Raw genomic sequence first — 24833 nt, 5'->3', positions numbered from 1 at the left:
ATAAGAGATAGCTCTACGAATATAACTTGTTTTGGTGGTGTCAAACTTCAGTGGGGATCGCTCTTTCTCAAAGCTAAAATTAATCGAAAATAGATTAAGGACATCATCCATGAAACAGAAACGTCTGGTGCATCTGACTATAGTGAGCCTCGAGTCAGATATATTGCCTGAACTGGACTTCAACGAAATCATCAGTGAACTTGCAGTAAAAAAAATCAAGAAAAGTGTCGAGAAAGTAATCCTGGCTATACATATAATTCCATAAGAAAGAATGAGCTAATATAATTATATGTGTTAGTTACATTATTAGTTTTATTTAAATAATTGTAACTGTATATGTGTAAAAAAAATATGGTAAGAACAACTTATGCTTATTTTATTTTGTGTTTATGCATATTAATAACATCAGAAGAATAGTCCCATTGTAGTATTTCCTAAATTAAACTGTCATACTAATATATTAGTATTACTGTATCTTGGCTACTAGATTAATTAGACTATAGTTTGTAGTGTATGCAATAGGAGTTGGAAAGGGGGCCTCCCACCACCTTAATCCGGCCCTGTTCCTATATCATTGTTGTTCTTTTAGGTTTACTTATGCCCTATAACTGTGAGATCATTATCAGCTTGCTTTTAAGGTTTGCTTATACCCTATAACTGAGAGATCATTGTCAGCTCGTTTTAAGGTTTACTTATACCCTATGACTGAGACATCATTATCAGCTTGTTTTAATGTTTACTTTTACCCTATAACTGAGAGATCATATTCAGCTTGTTTTAAGGTTTACTTTTATCCTATAACTGCGAGATCATTGTCAGATTGCAGCAAATGGGAATATAAACAATGATTTACTCATCTGGAATATTGGTAACAAAAAATGTAAGGAAAGCAAATGACCGCCACTAGATTTAAACTTGTAGGAGAAGGCTCGCAAGTACAGTAAGTATATTTTGAGCATCAGGATGCAGCTAGTAAGATAAAATATTTCTAAAAATCTTTGGGCTTCACAGATATCTTATTTTTTCCTTGGGCAAACACCATTGCTATAGTTTTGTGGTGAAATTGAAACTAGCAGGCTTGCCACATGCATTTTAGAATTGAATAATGTGTGACACCTAAATCAAATCTGTTCCTCGTTGGACGAGTGGTTTTCGTACTCGGTTGCCAATCCTGTGGTCCGAAGATCGATTCTCATCTCAGCCAACGTGGAATCAGAGGAATTTATTTCTGGTGATAGAAATACATTTCTCGATATAAAGTGGTTGGGATCCCACAATAAGCTGTAGGTCCCGTTGCTAAGTGACCAATGGTCTGGTAAAACTAAGATATACTTAACTTAAATCAAATCTCTCTTCAGCTCTTTAGCATACCTCTGGTAGAAATGCCATCACACTGTAGTACAGGTACTTCTGAAATTGCTATTATGTAGCGTTGAAATCACAGGAAGCAGGTTAAGAGTGGTGGTGGTTTGTGGAAAAAAAAATGGACCCATCCACATGACATTGTTGTCATGCAAATTTGAATAACAGATCAGATTGTCAACATTAGGAACCAGTGTATCCAAGACCTTCAAGTTTTTTAGGAGCTCTGAAAGTGTTGTAAGAGCTGTGTTATAGGCCTATTTACCATCATATTAATGTTACCATGCTTTTTATTTTGCATATAATGAATAATGTGCTGCAAACAAGTTCTCAAAATTTTCTTGAAATACTTCCTCTTATCATTTTTTTACAGCTCTCACTGATGAACCAACTCGTATTCTGCTTGATGACAAAAATTTGAATTTGAGATATCCCACAACCAACAACACTTATGAAGTACTGGTTGTACCAAAACAAAGCCCTTCTAATGAGGAAAAAGTTTTGCCCTGTCTTAACTCTGAAAGCCCCAACAAAGGTTGTGCCGTGGATGTCGAGATCGAAGGATCAAAAGTAGATTTTATCATTGCCACAGTTGACCAAAGTGACTTTGTGGAAGGGTCTTGTACATATGATTTTGACAGTAAGTAACATCTGATTATTAATGCACCACAATTAATTTGTCATTGCAGGATTTTTGTACATTTTTTAACCCCTGTGGGTGTTCCTGTGCTGTGCTCTTTAGAAAGTGCAATAGCTTCTCCCTTTTTTATTATGTCACTAGACAACAAGTAGGGCTACCACTTTCTGAGGACAGTCAGGCCTCAATCTCATCAGTTAAAAATAATTTTGTGAGCAGTCTCAATCTCATCAGTGAATAGTGTTCAGTATGAGTTTCATTATTGTCAGGGCAGTTATTTTTCTTCCAGAGGGGTGCTACAGTTGTCAATCATATAACTAATTTAGTTAGCAGTACTGTGTATTAGAAGGTGAACAAGGGCAAGAGGCAAGCAACTCAACAATAGAAAATATTAGTCAGGGAATTAATTAAGCAATGTAAAGTACATAATTTGTTTACAGTCGATTTACAAAGTAGACACTAGTGTGAGTAAGAGCTGAGCTCACCTTCACCACCTGGTACACGATGATGCATAAATAGCTGATGAAAGTAAGAGAGAGGATCTAAGAAAACCAGGGACCAAAAATGGATTGCATAAGGTGGGCAAAGGGTGCATAAATTGCCTCTCCATTATCATTCCAGTTATGCAGCCATCTGGTGATACATTGACTCTTCAAGTTAACGAACTTCTGTCTGTGCTTATTACGTGAATATAATATATTTTTTGCTTAGCTGTCGCTTTCAGTGTCCTGCTTTTTATCTAGGGTAGGAATGTAGAACTACCGTATGTAGAATTGCTGTGAGATGTATGATATCTAGAAAGTATTCATGTGTAGGATAGAATATAAAGTCTTTGTTACTGATCCGAGTTTTCTGTTCGAGCCGCGGCCCGTGAAGCTTTCCGCCGCGCCCAGTGGTGGCCTGTCCTATAGCGTTGCTGGAAGCATGATTATTGTTAAATTTAACCTTAAATAAAATAAAAACTACTGATGTCAGGGTGTTGCAATTTGGTATGTTTGATTATTGGAGGGTGGGTGATCAACATACCATTTTGCAACCCTCTACCCTCAGTAGTTTCCAAGGCAGTCATCTATAAAGAGAAAATTGTTACATAGAGTACAACAGTAAAATTAGACATTTATATGATGCAAGATAGAAAACACACCAAACATTTTTGTTCTGTTAGATATCTAAAGAATCTTACAGCTCTTAATATGTTAATTATTACCAATATCGATATTCTTGCATGCAAGTCCTAGCCAAAATTATATTAGAAACCTTGATTTACTGTTAAGACTATACATAATTTACTTATGTGCTGTTAAGACTAGTATATTTACATCTGAGATTTTGGTATCATATAAATAAAAGGTATTTTAATCTGGAAAGGTCCGAATTGATATGACTTCGTTTCATTGTTTTATAATATAGGTACGTACAGCATCAGATTTCAAACATATTGGTGGATTGAGTTTCTGAGACTAGAATCTGATTAAAAAAGATTAATTCTACCTTTATCTTTATTTCTGTCTTTACACCATTTTATATTTATGAATCTTACCTACTGTTAAAAGTAGCTGTTAAAACGTGTGTATTATAAGTAACACCAGTTATGATATTACAGTAGGTACCTAAGTATCAAAATATAAATTTTATTATGAAAATGTGGATAATTTGTTACAAAATTAAGTAAATGAAAAACGATTATAATATATATATATATATATATATATATATATATATGTATATATATATATATATATATATATTATATATATATATCCTATATATATATATGTTATATATATACATACTATATATATATATATATATATATATATATATATATAGATTTCATACTGTATATATTTTTTGCATATTTTTTCACAGCCACAAGTAACAAAATAATTTCCATTTTTCCAGTTTTCCCGGTTGATGTTAAGCAAATGACAGATGATGCTGTCATAGCAAGCTGGAAATCTCTTCCAGAAGAAACATTTGAAGTTTTCATTAAGACAAAGTCAGATCTTGATGGTTTTGAGCATAATTTGAACCGTACTTGTCTTGCGGAAGACAGGTGTGAGTCACTTTTTATCAATGTAACAGAGAAAGATGAACACATTGTTGTTGTACAGAATGGGAAGAATGCAATTGGAAAACCATACAGGGAGGTTGGTATTATTTTGATGTTGTATATTTATCTATTTATGTTCCATGTGCCTTTCTAGTAGGTTGGGACTTTGCTAAATACAAATTTTTCTTTGTAACTTTATTGTGATATACACATGTTTTTCTTTGTGATCTCAATTCTTGATGTGTTGATTTAAATTTGTATTTTTTCAGAACCACCTGAACAATCAAGCGTTACTAGAATATCAAAAACACAAGGAGAACAGTATAATTTGACATTTATGGTTCAAAACAAGATCGATGGGCTGCCAGCAGTTAAACTGATAGAAGTAAACACTCGAGGTGATGGATTGGTTGAAAATCAATTTTACGACGGGTCTGTCAGTACCTTTTCAGAGGGATATTTGTTCAACTCAGACGAAGTATCTGGAACCTTTGACAGTGAAAGGAAATTCTATCTGGTTGAATATGATAGTGGTACTTTTTCAAATGTCCCCGATAGATGTGGAGTGGCTTATGTAACTTTTACAGGTAAGAATGATTGTTTTTACTAAAAAAGGCTATACATACTTTAACATAGTATGTAATATCAGACTTTGTGACTTTATTTGATTAAGGGTAATTCATTTGTAAGTTTTAGCCTCTAACAAGTCTTGTAAGATTCACTGATTTTAAAGGCTGCATCTTTGAACTTTTTGTAGTCTTTGATAACTTAATGAATTATATTACGTAAGTGTTTCGCTATCTATGAAATGATCTTATTAAAATTCTTAATAGCTTATAGTTTTTGAGAAACTGCTATTTTCATAAAAAGTAATAATTAAACCATTTCCTGTTTGCATTTATTGATGTTATGAAATTGTATGAGATCCATTGCACTTGATTAATTTTGTAGCTGTAAACAAGTATAGTGGTACTACGTAAATATGTATGAATGCAGAAAATATCTGTATTGATGGGAAGGCAATGCATATTTACGATTGTCCCTGGAATTAATTCTAAGTATTTTTCATCAGTGAGCAAATGGGGTTTTGCAGCCATCCATTCAAACCCGCAATTGACTAGAATAGGTTAGAAAGATAGAAATGTAAATACGTACTGTACTGCTTAACTAAATAAAGTTTAGTAGGCCATAAATGCATACCATATGTGTACTATATTGTATAGTAAACTTACTATTGGCTTATTAACTGCACTGAAATATTTACAAATCAGTAATAAGTAAATGCTATGAAAAAGTGACTTACTCACGGGCAAAATAATCACAGTCAACATTGTGTGCATTCTAGAAAATGTAAACAAAAGTAAATACAGTAGGACACACCCTAGTTACAAGTACGTACACTATAGTATTACATTATTGTTTACATTATTGCAATATGTAGATCTGTTTGCATCTTTTACTACCAGAACTTGTACACATTATCATAGAAATTAAAAGTGTCAAGCTTGCACAAACCTTTTTCACACACACACACACAGTACAGTTAATTGAAGGTGTATGGGAACTAAACATCATCATCTTTCAAGTCTGCCAAGAAACTATCTCTGCTCTTCAAATCTTATATGAGAAGCACACGCTTACAACGTTGTAAGTGCATTCTTCTGTACATACCTTTATCTTCAATGTTTTTCCTATATACTACTCAGTAACACCAGTTTTAAGGTGAGGATGCACAAAGGAGGGGGACAGCGTCCCAGACACATCTGAGTGCTGTCACGGTATTAGTAGCTTTCTGTTTACCAAGTGTAATTTTCTTTAGGACATTATCTGTTGGAAACACACTTCGCAGGAATGGGATACACTTTTCACATAAGCTTATGGGCAAGTTATTTTCTGCAATGAAACTACAAATCTTTATTTCCATTTTTGCAGCAGCTTCTTTAGATGGACCTAGAAACGAGCTGACACTGGGTTGAGATTTTCTAATCCAATACTTTTTTTCTGAGACTCTTGATGAGCCTTGCTTTCACCATGACGAGAAATAGCCGATTTAGAACACGTTATCTTTATATTACAAACACCACAAAAAGGCACATCTTTTCCTGTCACAGTCTTTTTTACTAGCCATGTTTTAAACTGTGGGTTTGTCAGCCATGTATCTACAAACTTTTGTTCAAATTTTTGCTTCTCTTCGCACTAGGAAGATCTTTCTTTTCTTTGTCTGTATCATATTCACTATCACAGTCACTGCTTGGATATTTTGATGCCATTTTGTAGTTGCTTTAACACATATGCCGACACACAGTATAATGGACAAGCCTGGCGCTGGACTTCAACCGGTGGCTTACTCTGAACTAAACAGAAGTGTTGCGCACAATTTCGTAATTTTCGTCACCGTCACAATAACACGTATTGTGAGTCACCAACATGACTGAAACATGTATAGCGTACGGTCACCCACGGCCGGGCAAAAACAAAGATCAAAAGATAGAATATGGTTTACACAGAGGCTGAGTGCTGACGTATTGGAATTATATTATAATGCTAAGGAATTCTATACAAAACCTAGTTTCATACTTTGTCGGTAAAAAAAAACAAAAAAATATATATATATATATATATATATATATATATATATATATATATATATATATATATATATATCTATGATATCCTAAGTAAAATTTCCTTGAAATTACCTTGAAATACCTCGATTTCCTTGACATTTCCTTGAATTTTGCATTTCCTTGATTCCTTCCTTGTGACCTCCAGATTTCCTTGAAACAAGGAAATTTCCTTGAAAGTGGAAACACTGGCTGCTGTGTCCTGAGGTCAGGCACCTTCCTAGCAAGCAGGACAGGCAGACTCCTTTGTGGTGACCCGTAGGGTAATTCATCCCCGTCCTGCCGGAGGCTAAAAGGACCTCCTGCAGGTGATCAAGAGCCTCTGCCTCCCTGTGGAAAGGAAGAGCACTTGTGAGAAATCCAAAGGACTTACGTATTGTGAAAGGTCTTAGACGTTGTTCTATCCCTCCTCCCAAAAGGGGGAAGGGAAGGTGTGGTGGTGGAGGAGAGCTTAATGACAAGGAGATGTAATGGAATAACAGAACTTCTTCTTATGGTGGTCTATCTTCCTCCCTGAAGAGGTTGAAGAAGTCATGCAACACATTAGGCGACATCCTAAGTGTTGCAGTAGGGTTTTGTGACATTTTTATGATGAAATTAATGTTAAACCAGTTTGCGAGAATTATCATGAGCAATAGGTCTCTATAATGAAAGGATTACTTAAATGCAAATGAGAACAATTTTTCTGTAGTTTTATTTTGAAATGCAAATGAAAACAATTTTTCTGTAGTACATATTGAGGTAAGGAATACATTACTGATAATCTTACAGGTTATAAATTTGAACTTTACTGGGTCAGTAATGAAAGCTACGTCGTAAGAGGACTTGCTTATGGTGATGAAGATATAACTGTTGGAAATGAAACTTGCGTCTCCAGTAATCCATGTTACATGGAAGTAAATAAAAGAGATGAAGATGTTAACATTTGCAAAGAAATAAATAATACAGCACCAATTGGAGGCACCCTCGAGCAGTGTGAAGACCAAACGCCTTTAACTCCTTCAGGTAGACTTCTTGGAATCTTGAAATTTTACATGTGCATTAAACTTATAAATACATTTTGCTTTGATATATTTATTTATTGGTATATATATTGGATGATTTATGTAGATATTCTGTATGTGCACTAAGATACTGATCAAAGAAATAAGTCATATACATATCATGTACAGATTTTTATTGAGTTATTTTTATGCTTTAACACAAAGAAGCGAAACCTCACTAAAGTTAATACATTTCAGATCTTGAAGAAGACCCCGGACTCCTCCTTATTGACAATTCAAATCTTACCTTGAGGTACACCGCAACTTCCAATTTGAATTACAACACAAATGCTAGATTTGAAGTCTTGGCGTTGAATATGGATGGTCACATGATGTCGAAGGACCAAACCTTTGTCTGTGAGGAGAATGTTGTTGGAGGATGTTCGCTGAATGTTACATTACCGGATGAATCAGCATTGGTAGATTTCATCATTGTTTCCATAGCAAGCAACAAAACTTTACTGGAATCAAAATCACATGTCTTTGAAAGTAAGTAAACTCCTGTTTGGAAGAATACACTCAGCTATGACTTAGCTGCCAAGTTCTTGTTGCTCTCATGATATACTGTAATGCCAAATTTGATATTATTTTGAAGTTGAATGCTTGTAACTTGATGTACTACAGTATTACATTAGAAAATAAGAAACAATGTCCTTTCTTTTTCAAATGATATATTTGAAAAGGCAAAATATATCTACTATGTATAACATCATTTTCTGTCAGGAAAAAGTATAGTATTTACATTTTGTTTCAAATTTTATGGCACATTAATAACATGAGATTACTGGTCTGATTTATGGGTAATGTCATATGTGGCCCAAAAATTTTTTTTTTGTATTATAAGGTACTTAAACATTTTTCATTAATTGTCCCCTTACTTTTTGGGAAGGTTTGTTTATATTCAGGGAGCTAATTCCACTTCATGACTTTCTAGAGCAATATGTTTAAGGAAAGCAGTAGGATGCCAGTTTTTTTTCTTTCTTTTTTTTAAAGGGTTAGGCTACCACGAAACATTTAAGTGCTGCACATTCACAGGTTCTGAGACGTTTCCAAATGTAGACATTAATCCAGTCTTGAAAGTGCATTGGGTTTTCAAGGGACCAGAAAATCTTGACTAGGTTAAAAGTTACTAATCATAGTTAAGATTGAGCACCATAATTTAGGTTACTATTTCTTAAGCTAAAATAATGGTTGTGAAGTTTTTCGCTCCTTATGGTGCTTGTATACGCATTTTTAATTGCGTTTTTATGACTTATGTTTTGAGTTAAAATGCTTCACTAGAAGAGTAATAGAATTGTTCAATTTCAGATGTACCTTTAGATACCTGGTATCTAACAGAGGATGCTGTTATTGCTGACTGGACACAAGGAGAAAATGAAACTTTCTTAGCATCAATCAGGATAAAATCTGACCTTGATAATGATAGGTATTTACTTGATCACAGTTGTGAATCTTCGTCATGTGAATACTTTTTCATCATCGCAGACAATGAGAAATCTGAGTACCTTGCTGTCATAAGTAATGGTACAGATGCAGTTGCAAAGACCATTGTGAAAGGTAAGAGGGGAATAAACGATCTCCATTTGATGGAAGAGATAATTGCACTAAGTAGAAAACACAGCATACTTAAGAGTTAAGAAATAAGTTCCAATTGCACATTCCTAAAGCCTTTCTGCTAAGAATTTATCTTGATAGAAATATTGAGAATCGCAGTAAATTGGATTAGAATTTAAGCTAAATTTTGGAGCCATGCTACATGTAAGTGGATGCTGGAATGATGAAGGGGATTTTTGAGATTTAACAGAAGCAGGAATTTGATGTGTTTCTGTTCCATTTGCTTTTAGTTTAGCAGGTTTAAAGTGCCGGTGCATAAGATTTAATCTTGAAACAATAATCTGTAAAGTACTTGTGATGAATACTAAATAAGAGGCGACTTACTTTCTGATTCTAACCAAGAAATGCTTTAGTAATTAGATCAGATTTTACCCAGTGTCTGATTTTTCTTAAATTGGAAGGTGTGTGGAATGTTAATAAAATCTGTAAATGAAAATTTGATTATAATTTTATTTATCAGATAGTCAATATATTTGAAGAAAATTTTCCTTGTAGTTAAAGTCATCCCATTTCTAACTCATACCATGATAGTTTTGATTTCTGTTCCAATAGTGGATGATTTTGAAGTAGTTCAGCTATGAATTGTAATCTATGAATAACTGTTAAATGAAATTCTTCCGATTGGTGTTTAATCTCTCATACAATTTGATTTAAGTTTTCAAGTTTGGTAGGTCTTTTACAATAGGAAGGTAACTAGCGGCAGCTGGAATGGTCGTAAGCTTCGAACAAGGGAGTTCGGTAGTTAACTGCTTGTCCGACAGTGCGCGCACGCGCGACTGGGAGGTGAAGAACCACTTTGGTTTCGGCCGCCGACCGAAACAGACGTGTTGTTCGCTCTCTGCCCGCTTTCGTTGTACGCTTTGTATCTTCAAACTTGGTTTGCTTTGTGTGTGTTTGATAAAATACTGTAAGTATGTGTGCTTTGTATTTTATTATTATTTGATTATTACGCATTCTCGTGAGCTGGAGACGTCCCCACGCCCCCCATCAGCGGCAGAGTTTGCCCTGGTGTGGAGGGCCGTAAGTGTGGGGCTTTCTGCTCTTTTCCAGAGGTTGATCCTCATGAATTATGTGCTCGGTGCCGAGGGCGCGAATGCTCTCGGGCCGAGCCCTGTGTTGTGTGTAATAATTGGTCGGAGGAGCAGTGGGTGCTCTACGAGGGTAGAAGGAAGCAACGTAAGCCTGCCAGGGAGTCTTTTGGAGGGTTCTCCAGCGACGCCCTTGGTCACAGACACGTCGTCTTCCTTCCTGCCGCCATCCCAGCTCTCGCGTATGGCTCCTTCCCCTTTGGGGGAGGGGGTTCCGCCCCCGTGCGAGGGGAAACCCTACTACTAACCCGCTGGTTTTTTTTTTGCTTCCTCAGGTGCTCCTGCTGCGGGCAACGACCTCGGCCAGGTATGGTTCTCGCTGGGTCTCCAGGGCACACCGAGCATTCAGGGGCTGATGCATCTCCTGGCGGGTGCTGTTCCTGCCACCCATGGAACGGTGACCGCTACCACCACCACCGTCTCGACCCCAGGGTATGCTGCCCCTCCCCACCTGGTCTACACACAACATGTGATGTCGGTGACTCCTACGGCCGCTGTACAGACCCCGATCGCTGCCGTACCGAGGAGGGGCGTGCCTCCCCCTCCGGGTTCTTTGCCCTGCCAGCCCCTGAATTTCGGCGCCTGAAGAGTTCGCCCCTGGACCTGCCGCCGGTACCCAGGATGTCGCTGGCTGCTGCCCCGTCTCCTGCCGTACCTGCCACTCCTGTTGTGCCTGCCTTGCCTGAGCCAGTTCGTGCCGACGTCGATGCAGCCCGTGGTGTCGCTGCCCCAGTCGCAGGTCCTTCCGGACAGGTGCAGCCGGGCCCTGTTGCTTCGGCAATAGCCCCGGGTCCATCCTGGATGGAGGACCTGACGTCTGTCCTGAGGGAGCTGATGAAATAGAAGAAGAGGAAGGTGTCGTCGTCGTCTTCTTCATTGCCTGCTGCCTCCTCTTCCCCTTCGACTTCTAAGGCTTCCAAGCAGAAGAAGAAGAAGGCTGCCTCCTCCCACCCTAAGAAGTCTCCCTCGGGAACTTCTAAGGGCCCATCTCGCTCCGGTGGGACGGGAAGTTCTTCCGCTGGTCCTCCTGCTCCTTCGGAAGCGGGGCCCATCTCTCCTTCCAGCAGGGAAGAAGAAGATGGGGACCAGAGGCGTACCGGCTAACACCGGTACTTCCTCGCCTGGTGCTAAAGGTCCTACCTCTACACCAGGTTTAGGCTCGGCCCCTCGTTCGCGAGAGGTACCGAGTGTATGGTCTCCTGCGGGCGACCGTGCAGCCAAGGCTCAGGCGTCCGAGTTTGCTCGACGCCAGGACCGAGGCACGGAACAGAAGGCTGGCGAGAGTTGCTCAGGTGACTCTCGCCAGGCCAGTGATTGCTCTCGTAGCGAACCGCAGGCTACCAGGGTTGCTGTGACAGTCTCAGACCGGCCACGGGCTGAGGCTGGGAAGAGGTCCCCTTGATCGCAGGAACCAGCCCCGGCTGGTTCCAGCGGTTCGACCGCGACAGTGGTCTCTGCAGGTCTCCTGACCACCGACCGGACGGGTAGGGAGACCAGCAGCAGCTCCTCTGACGCACGGGACCGGGGCCGTTGTTCTCGGTCCAGCCACTCTCCCCAGGAGAGCTGCGCGACCAGGCCTGCATCTCGATCGCCACTGCGGGTTGGCGATTGCTTGCAGCCCCCCAAGCACACCAGTCCTGCTGGTGGGAGGGGTTGGGGAGCGTCAGGCCTTCCTCTCCTATCCCTTCAACTTCCTCGGGTTACACCGGGAAGGGCAAGGCGATCAGGAGTGATCGTGAGGGGCGCGCTCACACTGCGACAGTGGACTCTGCCGGTCCCCTGACCGCTGCTCCCACCGGGACTGGATTGATAGGGGAACCAACAGCAGCTCCTCTGACGCTCGGGACCGTCGCCGCTGCTCTCGGTGTAGCCGCTCTCCCCAGGAAAGCCACGCGACCAGGCCTGCAGCTCGATTGCCAGTAGATCTCCTGAAGAGCAGGAAGACCGCTGGTCCAGACCAGCAGCTCAACCATCACCCTGGTTGATGATCGCCTACAGTCCTCCCAGCCTACCGGTTCTGCTGGTGGTTGATGATCGCCTACAGTCCTCCCAGCCTACCGGTTCTGCTGGTAGGCAGGGGAGGAGCTCTCGTTACAGCTCCCCTGACATAGAGACCGACGCTCCGTTCCTTGGTCCAGCGTTTCTCCGCAACTCGATCGCCACTGTTGGTTGGCGATCCCCTGCAGTCCTCCCAGCCTACTAGTTCTGCTAGTAGGCAGGATAGGAGCATCAGGTCTCCCTCACCTGTCCCTTCAACCTCCTCAGGCTACACCGGGAGGAACGAGGTGAACAGAAGTGACCATGAAGAATGCACTTCTTACAATCCGGCCACGAGCCTGGTTCGGTCTTTCGACCAACAGATCCTCGCTCAAGTGGTTGGAGGAGATCGTGGGGGGCTGGCGAGGACGAATGACGCTTCCCATACTCTCGGAGGGACCATCACCGCTGTTCACGTGATGGTCCATCTAGACCACGCACTCAAAAGAACAGGGTGCGCTCCCCCTTCGGTCCTCTTGAGAGGTTTCGGCCTCGACGAGGACTGGGACGCGTCGGAAGATGGTATCGGCTCTCTCCTGTCAGGTGCTCACTCAGACCCACCCAGACGACGGTCACGGTGGCGGCAGATGCTTAGCCTATAGTACGAGTTTGTAACCCTCCTCGGGAAAACGTTTTCTCCTGATGGTAACGTTTTCCTAGACTCTGAGCGGCCATCACCGCACAGTGATGGCTGCTCGTACTCGCTTCTCCAACTGCTAGTTCCGCTGGGAAGGCGATTGAGTATCCAATCTTCCTCCCCCATTCCCTCTCTCCCTATGGCTTTGAAGGAAAGGGGAAGGATCCTTGAGAGCGTTCTCCATAGGCTTCCACATTGGGGACTGCGTTCCTGAGGGGACCTTCGGGTCCTACCGGACGTAAGTCCCCATCGTTGAGGAAGGATCTTGCCCCATCCTCGATTTCTACGGGAATCGGGAGGACCACCACCCGATGATCATCTGACTAATTCGGTGGGGGTTTCGCCGAGTGCTTAGAATTCTTCGGAATTTCTAGTACTCTCCGAGTGTTCTGGTTTTCTACGATCTGTAAACACTTGGGCGAAACCATGGTCCAGAGTGGACTAGACGAGAATCCCAGATAATTGTTACTATGATAATCGGGAATCTCACCGAATGCTCGAATTCCTGGAATTTCTAGCGTTCGAGAGAAGCACTGCTGCTGAAGGAAGAATATCTCACGGGATAGAGAAGAACGGGTGGGAACATCCAGTTTGGCTTGAACTAACGTCTTCGGTATCATGTTATCACCTTCGGGGGAAAACTTCCCCTTCACTCTCGTTCCTTGAATGGAAAAGAATTTAGGATGGAGGTCTATGTACAGGAACCTACAAATATACTACGTATATTGCCCTCGCGACATGATTCTGTTAATCAGTTGAATTGTCCGAGCTGTAGGCGCATACCGTAGTTAACTCTACGGATTGTGACCGAGACGAATAGTATCTTCTTAACTGAACTACAACTCGGGACTGTCTGCAACCCCCCAGGAGTTACCAGTTTCGATTTTGAGATACTTATGGTATTGTTACAACACCTCCTCAGCGTTTGTATTCATTGAAATCCGTTTCGTTTAAATGCAAATGCTCGAGCGTATTTTTTTGCGCTCGATGGTTCTAGCCGAACGCATTCCTTCTTGCAATGGATTACCTGGCAACTCAGGAGGACGAGTAAGCGAGAGCTAGCGGTGTATTGGGCTGCCTGCTGCAGCCCAGTACCAGCTGGTTCTCCGAGATAGCACGGTCGGTTTATGTCTCTCTCCTCTACAATGATTGACTACCGAACCGTATCTCTGCCCAGCAATCACAGACTTAGGTCTCTGGTTGGCTGGGATTCTCACATACGTGAATGACCATCTCTACTGCATCGCCTTGGACATTGCAAGAATTTTCTGACAGAGATATCTCAATAGACTCTATCATCTTTCTGTTTACCGCACGGTAACAGAAGTCTGTAGCCTAGTCTCCCGCTGCGATAATGCGGAATGATTTCTTTAGACATCTGAGTTTGTCTTCTAAATATATCTCATATTCGTAGGTGTGGAATTGTTCATTGCGCACCCCAAATTGTAGATGTATAACGGAAGACATCGCCTGTTCCCCGCCCTGCCAGCTCTACTTCCAAGTATATATATGTCCTCCCTGGATAACCTGAAAGATGATGATGATTCAGCCCATGAGAAGCGGTTCTTCAGGCAGTACATTCCTGTGTTTTCATTACTGAAAAGCGCTCCGCTTTCATTGCAACTACGACTTCTCACCGAACAGCAATGAAATGGCAGTTTAGCGTTTTCAGTCCTTTGTAAAGCACAGGTTCAGAATCTTGAGAATTACTTCTCTCAATTTGGCCATGAAGACGTAGGTCTGCATTCACCTTCCACCTTTGTCTTCAACGGCACATAGTGTTGTTCTCCTTAGCTGAGATTCAACTACTATGAGAACTTCTGTCTTGCCATCAGGGACCTCGGTCTCTAGAAGGCAATTGACTTTCGCCTGTTGGGCACATGCCTTGAGAGAATCATCATCTCGCCTTCTGGCATCGGTGTCACCAAATAGACGATTTGTATGGTCTCTCGGCATACCCCTTTAAAGGTGAGGGTCACATGACTATGCTCGGATGCTTGGACAGCTCGCTTCACACAACTGAACGCAGTCAGTCGGTAGCTGTCGAAGCGTCCAAGACCGTTACGAGCTACGCTGTGGACTTAGTTCGGTTGTTCCAGATCAATTATTACTTCGTCCTACTAGCTTGTTCCAGTACCCATACCATCGACACCCACCATGGAGTGTTGGTGTCCTATCCACCGCGGAGACGGAGAGACTTCGCCACAGTGGGGTACGAGACCGTGAGAGGCTTCGCTGCAATGGAATACGAGAACGCGAGACACTTCGCTACAGACGGATAGACCAGTATGGGTACTGGACATCACTCCGAAGAATATGTCGGCCAGAAAGAGGGATAGGTCATCGCAACTATTTCCTTCTTTCCCTCTTAGTAGAGAAACTGCATGGCTTTTCCTTTGACGTCAAGCATCCAGGGGATGAGGATCTGTGACGCTCGATTTCGTACCAAACTTCGTAGCGAAGACTCAGAATCCTTCGGTTTGAGTCTTTCACAATCCCCTCCCTAATGGACTTCACTGACATCGATGCGGATGAGATGCTGCTTTGTCCTGTGAGGGCACTACGGCGCTATCTGAAGAGAACTCGGCACCTCAGGCCTGAGCGTCGACGCCTCTTCGTTAGCACCGGGATGACGAAGAAAGAAGTATACAGGAACACTCTTTCTGGCTGCGTGAGGTGATCAGGAGGGCGTACGAAGCTGATGGTAGCGACGACATCCGTACCCTTCGTCCGAGAGCCCACGAAGTCAGAGATATTGCACCCAAGCAGACAGAACAGCATCGTATCCTTGTGTGACTGCATGAAGGGATAGATGAATGAGAATGTGACTGGCCTTCTCTTCCCCATCTTTTTCTCTCCCTCTACCTGTGGGCAGAGGGACGCGGTCGTCACTATGCTGGATCAGGAGGCGATGTAGGTAAGCTACTCGACCGAGCCCCATCCTATCCCTTCCAGTAGGGATAGGAGCGATTATCTACCACTTCCCCCAATAAGGGGGGGGGAAGTGGAAGCCAACAAGAGACAACCCATGACTTCATATTGCCTCTTGCAATAGGAACCAGTTCTTGCTTGCTAGTTTTAAGAGGTACGCTTGCCTCCCTCTTATTACTTGGGTCCAGAGGTCTGACCATTGATCCTGCGGTACATACCCCGATCTTTTGGCAGAGGCTAGGATCCCTCCCTCTGCTCTTACGACCAGGAGGGAATCCAAGGTTGGGCGAACACCAGTCTGTTCTTAAGACTCGGATTCCTCCCACCAAGAAGTGAGTCTTCCTATTGTAAAGGACGGATGGTTTGTATTCATATCGGAACAAATGGCAATTTGTCGAAAATTGCATTTTTCCTAACTATACAAACCTGAGGTCCTTTACACATAGTCCCACCTCATGCCACCCCTCACTCTGCGTTTTCCTGGGCCTAAAGCAAAGTGGTTCTTCACCTCCCAGTCGCACGTGCGTGCACTGTCGGACAAGCAGTTAACTACCGAAGTCCTTCGTTTGAAGCTTACGACCGTTCCAGCTGCCGCTAGTTACCTTCCTATTGTAAAGGACCTCAGGTTTGTATAGTTAGGAAAAATGCAATTTTCGACAAATTGCCATATTACAAGTGTTAGATGCTGAAGTCAACTTCATATATTTCACTATCTTTGATAGAGCCTGATTCGTTTAAAATTTAATTTACACTTCTTCCCTACTTTGATATGAAGCCTATTATGTTTGAGTTCTTAATTTACCCAATCTTTTCGATGCCTTTATCATTCTAGAGCTCCTCTCTTTTTAATTTAGGATAATGTATGGTAGTTACTTTGTAGGTATGTTAAATTACTATAAATGCTTAGGCATTTTTGCTCAAAATATTGTTAGTGACAAGACCTATGACAAGGAATGTCAGATATAATTATCCACATTCCAGTCATTATGTACACGTATTATGTGTCCTTACACCAGCTTGTACTAGTAATGATACACGAGTGAAATAGTACTGTTTCATATTGGTAGTCACTGTGTTCGATGATGATATTCCACTGATTTATATTGAATGCTGGCACTGTTCTGTTGAAATAATGTTCATTATGATATAAAGTAATATAGTAAGGCTAGCATCACTCTGATCATGTTGCTATTATCCTTTAGTAGATTATGTAGATGGTATAGATAATTTTTCATATAATTAAAGAACAGCTTCTATGTAAGGATTTGTATTGTTTGGAAAACCAAATCCACATATTTCATGCTAAAGACACATGGTTTTTCAGGTCCACCAGACACATCAACAATTAAGAAGATTTCTAAAAGTGTTATCTCTGATAACTCTGGTAGCACAACTTTCACTGTAAATGGAGCAGAGTCTGTGCCATCTAGAGCTAAGCTTGTAGAGGTTTCTGGATCAGATGAAGCTGTTGTAAACATTTTGTATGATGGTAATGTCAATGTGGGAGATAGCAGTATCACAGTGGAAGATAGCAGTGCGTACGAATTTATAACATCTGATAACATAAGCTTTGTTGGCGAAAGGAAGTTCCTTTTGGTGGAATACGATGACGAAAAAGTTACGAGAGCTGCACCAGCGTATGTAACTTTTGTGGGTAAGTTATTATTTTATGTTGTTAATTTTGCTTACAGTCTTATGTACAGGTAAATACAAAAATAGGTTTAGAGATAATATTTAAGATTTGATTATTAGGGAAATTCACAAAAGTTTATGTCAGAAATGTCATAATTGCTGCTTTGACAGCTATGTGATTTAGCTCTGGATTAGTTGTCCTCATCTCTGTTAGAAGGCCATGGCTTATGGGTTAAGAACCTGTTCTTTTATGAAATCATAATTCATACCATTTTCATGACAATATAATAAGAAATGAGGTTGCTTGGATTATAATGGCAGTACTAGCTCACTACAGCTAAATGGTTGATAAAATACTGATTAGAAAAGTTTACTGTGATACTGCATAGTAAGATAAGGAATATACATTGCTAATAATATTCTTACAGGTTATGATTTTCAACTTTACTTGGTCAGAACTGGAAGCTATGTCCTGAGAGGACTTGTTCGTGTTATGAAAGATGTAACTGTTGGAGTGAAACCTGTTATCCTGTTATATGGCAGTAAATAAAGAAAATTAAGATTCACATTTTCCATGTGCACAATAATCTAGTACAGTAGACAATTATTTTTATTATTATTATTACTATTATTATTATTATTATTATTATTATTATTATTATTATTATTATTATTATTATTATTATTATTATTATTATTATTATTATTATTATTATTATTATTATTATATGCATTGTTATTATTCAGAAAATGAAACCTATTCATGAGGAATAAGGCCAAGGGGCCACTGACGTGAAGTTCAGTGTTTCAAAGAATATTGTATTCATTAGGAAGAAACAAGAGGAAGTAAAGGGAAATAGTACCTGAAGAGAGCCAACGTGTTAAAAAAAATGAAAAAGCAGATAAAAATAGATTCAAATGCAAAGAGAACAGTATTCTGGTAGTCATGCATTGCATCTTCGCTTGAACATCTGAGGTTCCAGTTGCGCATCTTGTATATGAATGAAAGTTATGCATTAAATACTACATAATATGTTTGGTGTGATTTGTATTGCTGTGCAGACATGAAAATGAGACTGTTTCCAAGACATTTTGTCAGCTCGAAACTAAAGGTTTAAGAAGAATATTAGGATTGAGATGGCAGGATGGAGTTAGAAATGATATAATAAGGTGTAAAGGTCGATAACTGTGTGTCATTTTGTGTTGATAAGGGAAACTATGGAAAATTCCATATGTAAATGAGATCATGATGAAAGGTAGATGGAAATGGCTTAGAGAGGTCTGTCGCACAGTCTCTGGGTGAACAGTATGAAACAAGAGTCTGCTACTTTCGTATGTACACCAGAAGATTCTTAAGATAATACAAGTCACAGTTAGTTTTCTAAATTTACAGCTGTTCTTACAAAAATATAAATGATTGCTTGTATGTAAATTTATTACCATCTTTAAACCCAGCACTTTTTCTTTAGCTATCATATTACTATATCTTAATCTTCACCGGTTTCCTGTTGCAGAAGTTGCTGTTGACTTGGTGTGGATAAATGACACTACAATCCTGAGAGGAAGGGTACATGATGATATAGATGTCTCAATCGGGGATGAAATTTGTAACAAAAGTATAAGTCCTTGTTATCACTCTGCTTTACCCCCTGATGTCCAGTGTGTCCCTCTCTGTGTTCAAGCAGCGAATCGTGCAAAAGGTCTCGAGGACAAATTTGTAGGACTATGTGAAGACGAAGAGCCTGACATTAGTAATGGTGATGTACCTCATTTTATTGTTTTGTATAGTTTTGTTTCGTATTTTGTTTGAAACCATCTCAGGAACACTTCCCAATGGACTCCCAACATTTCTTTCATAATCCTCTGACATACTTGCACTTGAGAAGAATACGTATTCCAAAACTAGTCCATCATTAAGGGTCTTTCAAAAAGTGTGCTTTTCAGAAGAGGTCCTGTTTGCTGTGAGGCACCTGTGTAATTCATGTTTTGCTTTTAACTTTTTATAAAACTGAATTTTGTGTTCGTGGTTGTGTCGGTTTTACTCATTTAATCCAACTTTTTCTGGCAACAGGTTTAACTGTAAAGAAACTGCAATTGCAAGAAGATGAGGGGGAAGATCGTGGAAATATTACATTATCAGCTGCTTGCATTGAGGGCAGTGATCGTGTAGGATTGGCACTTTTCTCCGCAGGAAAACCTCTAAATATAAAAGACATCGAATGCATAAAAATGAGTAATACTACCTGTGAGAGTAGTTCTGTACCCCTTACAGAATCATCACAGTCTCTTGATATTGTGGTGGTTTGCACAAGTGGAGAGAATGTAACTGCATCTGGACATATCAATGTTGATCGTAAGTACAGTTTTTTTTTTCTTTTTGGCTATTTAGTACTAGTTATTTGTTTTAACACAAAATCCAAAAGTTATGTAAACCTGTCTATGTGGTAAGCAAAACTCGGTATTTAACAGTTTGGAACTTGAAGAATGTGGTCTGGATGTTTGCACGAAAGTGTTCAAATCTCCACCAATATCTACCTTGTAGTCCATATGTTTAATCGCTTCCTTGACTTTTATGGCCATCTCCGCTTGAAGTTAATTGTTCTGTGGCATATTTGTAGAGTTGAAATTGTATTCTAAAAATTTTTATAGTGCAAGCATGAAAAAAAGGTAATATTAATTCTATAAGTATTTTAAAGCAGTTTAAGTAGACCATCCAATCCCATTTTAAGACACTTATAGGGCTTTCATCTTAAATGAAAACAGGGAGAATGTATTTTTGGATTCTTTAGCAAATGTATGTCTATGTTTTGAGGGAAGAAAGAGAAGCTTAAAGAAAAGAGAAGCTCAGGGTAGCCTTGTTTTTATTTATTGGTGTATGAACATATTTTACTTTTGCAGTGTACTGGAATAGCACCTTTTTTTTCTTTTGTTTACAGATTTGAAATTCAATGTTAGTAAACTAGATGACAGTTCAATAGTAGTTTACTGGACAGCAGCAAATGCTGAAGAGTACATTGCTACTCTTGAAGAAGTTCATCAAGGTACGCTTCTTCGGATGGCTGGAAAATCGTCCTCAGAAATTCTCTGTGATAGTGAGGATTCCTGCTATTCCACCTTTTTTGATCTTGATCCAAATACAAATTATCAGCTGTCTGTCCACAAGGAAGGAGATAATTCATCTTCCACGGGAACAAATATTGAGCCACTGAAAGACCAAGGTAAATGATAGATAAGCAAAAACAGCAAAATCATTGAAAACCAGACCTTGAATACTGGATTTTTAATTCAGGTTCTGTGAATATGAATTTGTAATGACCAGCATACAGATAGACAGCATTTAGATTATAGTGATGCCTTTCATCATCATTACCTCCAGCTGTGTTAGATGCAAAGGGTATCTGTGAAATTTGAGTGGGTTATATCAAGTGTACCGTTTCTTTCTCTTTTTGTTTTTGCTGGATTGAACCTTCATATACTTCTATTACATATTGATCTCATTTTAGTGTGTTGAACTCTTAAATTTTTCATGTACTGTGGTATAGGAATGATAAGATCCACAAAAATATTCATTTGAAATTTATGTGTAATTTGACCAGTTATTTTTTTTAATGTTTCAGTATCAGCAAGCACTATTCTAATTACCAAAGTCAGCCGAGTAGATGACCACACGACAAAAGTTTATTTGGCTGAAAAATGTGATCATGATCAAGTAAATATATTGGTAAAAGTACCACCTAATGAAGACAATCCAACTGATGTATCTGGAGAAGGGATGGAAACTGACTTCACTCATAAAATTTTTGAATTCTCCCATGATATTAGTATATTCGACAAGAAACATGCTGATTTCACTGTGTTGGATAAGAAAAATGATATATTGTCTGGAACAGGAACTGCACGTCTTACTTTAAAAAGTAAGTATGGAAGTATATTTTTTGTATACTTTACTATTTGCTTTATTGATTTTATATGTTATTTGAAATTACCTTCCATTTTGTCCACAATTCAGTAGATGAAACCTATCCATAGGACACACACAATGTCATACCAAAAATGACGAAAAAATTAGGTCTTTACTTACCAGGTGTCTAAAGTTATGAGCATTTGTCCTAAGTGAGAAAAGGACCAAACTGCAGACTCTTGGTAACTATAAGCAGGACTGATATAGAACATCTAGTCTCATGACTGGATCCATATCAAAATGGCCATTGAAATTAATTTGGTATAGATATGTATTCTACGGCTTTGTGCTATAAATGAATAACCAATTACAGCTTTAGTGACTTTGAATACTTAGTTAAAAAGTGTAGAGTTGCAGGGATTTGTTTGTATTGAAGGCTATGATGTATTTCATCTTTTGCTGGATAATTCAGTGTATTGCTGTCATTACCAAACCTGTTTTCAAAAGTAGTAAATAAAAGATTTTTATGTAGAGACTTCCTATAGTAAGTTATAAATTAAGTTAGTTTATTCTGTTCACATCTTTCTTTACTTGGTCAGAGCTTGATGTCAAAGTAGCTTGGGTTGGAGCTGATAAGTTTAACAGCGGTGCCTCCCTTCGTGTCGATGTTGGTAGTCAAGACAAAGTCAACTTGGGCAACTTAATTTGTGAAAAGGAAAGCAGCCCTTGCTACTTTCTTGAACTCGAATATGGTGACTATCCTGAAGACTTTGAACGCTGTGTTGATGTAACTGAAAAAATTAAGCAGTGTGATGAGGAAGTTACCCCATTTACAGGTAAGCCAGTGTATCATTGTACCTCTCAAGGTGAAAGAAAGGAACAATGAGAAACCATTTTCAATGTTATTCATACTTTCAGTGGAACCATTTCAGCCTCCACATAATAAACAGTTGTTTATTTTTGTCACTATTACACTTGATATTGCTAGGTTAAGACATGAAATAATAATAATAAAGATGAGAATAGTTATCTATGTACTGGTATTACATATTTTTTTATTTCTATTGTTTTTCCTTAGCCATGGATCAAAAAGATGTTAACATTACCCTTGAAGACAACGTGTTGGAAGTTGTGGCAACTCTGTCAGAATCTGAGGCAAAGATTGAACTCAAAGTTTATGACCCAAGTAACCCAGAAACAGTTTTCTCCGAAGGGAATGTCACTTGTAAAAATATGATGGAAGATAAGGACTTGCTGTGCACACAACCTGTAGGGTTACCAAATGGTCAAAGTGATTTGAAAGTTATGGTCACAGAAATTAGTAGTAAAGGCATAGCTCTCAAGTCAGTTATTTTGATAGTCGATGGTAAGTGTAATATATCATACTGTACGTATTTATAAATTCTTGTGAGAATTGGTATGTGATTGAACATAACATTTACATGATATTTACTGGTATAGTTATTTGATTCTATTATGTTTTATGTAGATTACTGTTATATTGCTGAGTTTTAGAAAGCATTAGTGAGTGATTGATATAGATACCTTTAACTTCTTATTGCTTTTCTCACTCCGACTTTCGGTGAAAGGAATGTTGAAAATTAGCAGAAGTATTGTTATACAATCACAAATGAATTGATACTGCTGATTAAATTATTCTGGATAGTTTAATACGTACTGCAGTATAATGGATTTGCTCTGCTGTTGGGTTCCTTCTTTACATGTTTCTAATTATACTGTGAAAACCAGATGTGACAATAAGCTGTCTTTTGGTAGTAGCTTAGAGAGCTGATAAAGTATCTCTTCTCTAGTTCCAGCAGCTTCAACTGGTGCGGCGAGCTGGGTGATTGCTGTTTCTGTCTTAAGTGCTCTCATTATTACTGCCATAGGATCATACCTCATTGTTGTTAATGTGTAAGTAGAATTTTAAATCTTCTAATGAAGAATTAAATATAAATTATTTTTATATATACATTTTCCAGAATCATGGTAACAGTTAATAAAAATTTTGAAGAGTACAGTCTAGCATATACTGTAGCCACACAGATGTACGTACGTTAAGAATTGAAAAGTCAACATTGGATATTCAAGAGAATATTCCACAAAGGCAAATGGTATGGTACTGGTTTTAGAATGGGTTGTGACACCTGACACCCACCAACATGATGATGCAGGTTCTCTGAACAGTCAGAGAACTTGAGAACTGTGTATGGCACTTGTAGTGTTGGCAGATTTGGCATCCGTAGTTTATAACAATAGAATGTGGAAGTTGTAGGAATTCTGAGCCTGAAATCCCTGTAAGTAGTTAGTGCCATCAGTGTACCTCACGCAGTGCAGTGTAGGCATTACCTAGGATTCTTTGCAATGTCCCTTCGGCCTACTGTACCTCCATTATCTCTCTTCCATCTTACTTTCTACCCTCTCCTAATCATTGTTCGTAGTGCAACTACAAAGTTTTCCTCCTGTTACACATCTAAAATCACTTTACTCTCAATTTTTGTTTCAGTGCTGAATGACAACATAGGTCCCAGCACTTGGCCTTTGGTCTAAATTCTGTATTCCTCCTCCTCCTCCTCCTTCCAGGGCCTGGAATGTAGTGTTTTCTTCTATGAAATCATTCCAGCTTTTCACTTGGCATATTTTAGAGTAGTACATATTTGAAATTTGCTCTTTTTATATGCTATATTTTCTGTTTGGTTCTTGAGTTTCCCTTGGGCTGATATAAAAAAGTTAATTTGTATTATAGTCAGCTTTTATCTATTCTGTTCTGTTGGATTTATACAGCTATAGTATTTCTGTGCAATGCTTTTTTTTAATGTTTTTTTATGCTTTAACACCTAAAAATGTATTATTGCAATACACTCCCTGAACACTTGAATTAGCCCTGGTACTGACCAGCCCGAACTATATCCCGACATATTTACACACTAAGTGGGTAATTTAAACTGTCAGCGTTACCAAAGCTGCAGGTAAAATCTAGTCAAATGAATTACCTGTGTTATCGTTGGCAACACTACTGCAAATACTGGCCACCAGAGGCCTGTCTCCTCAATTGTTCCTTGTTCACCATGCTGTGCAGATTAGTCCCACATCAGGTGAACTTTTGGTCATTGAGCCCGATCCCATTTAAAGAGTTTTCGTATTTTGGATATCAGATTATGATTTTGGACTGTTATTAATATTTTCCTCCCAATTTGACATTGGATCGGTACTTTGTACTTGCTATGGATAAGTTAGAAAATAAACGTCGCTGTCTGCAAACGCCTCTGCTTCT

At 39.4% G+C, this 24833-nt stretch overlaps 1 protein-coding gene across 2 annotated transcripts in view; it reads left to right on the top strand.

Moving 5' to 3' along the window:
• Nucleotides 1-4010: 4010 nt before the first annotated feature.
• Nucleotides 4011-24833, top strand: part of LOC135212451 (uncharacterized) — a 39167-nt gene continuing 18344 nt past the window's right edge. For both annotated transcript variants that reach the window (XR_010313909.1, XM_064245849.1), the window contains exons 1-13: nucleotides 4011-4149; nucleotides 4322-4639; nucleotides 7448-7681; nucleotides 7918-8208; nucleotides 9028-9276; nucleotides 17351-17680; nucleotides 19173-19415; nucleotides 19730-20011; nucleotides 20595-20876; nucleotides 21276-21572; nucleotides 22159-22395; nucleotides 22638-22925; nucleotides 23371-23473. Coding sequence is in view for 1 of the 2 variants with exons in the window: in XM_064245849.1 (XP_064101919.1) it covers nucleotides 4390-4639; nucleotides 7448-7681; nucleotides 7918-8208; nucleotides 9028-9276; nucleotides 17351-17680; nucleotides 19173-19415; nucleotides 19730-20011; nucleotides 20595-20876; nucleotides 21276-21572; nucleotides 22159-22395; nucleotides 22638-22925; nucleotides 23371-23473 (3086 nt within the window). In the remaining variant the exon portion in view is untranslated. The remainder of the gene's footprint in view (nucleotides 4150-4321; nucleotides 4640-7447; nucleotides 7682-7917; nucleotides 8209-9027; nucleotides 9277-17350; nucleotides 17681-19172; nucleotides 19416-19729; nucleotides 20012-20594; nucleotides 20877-21275; nucleotides 21573-22158; nucleotides 22396-22637; nucleotides 22926-23370; nucleotides 23474-24833) is intronic.

The sequence above is a fragment of the Macrobrachium nipponense genome, chromosome 41 (genome assembly GCF_015104395.2).
Source record: "Macrobrachium nipponense isolate FS-2020 chromosome 41, ASM1510439v2, whole genome shotgun sequence".
Classification (NCBI taxonomy): Eukaryota; Metazoa; Arthropoda; class Malacostraca; order Decapoda; family Palaemonidae; genus Macrobrachium; species Macrobrachium nipponense.
The sequence above is the reverse complement of the archived record's forward strand: the minus strand, read 5'-3'. Positions and strand labels throughout refer to the sequence as shown.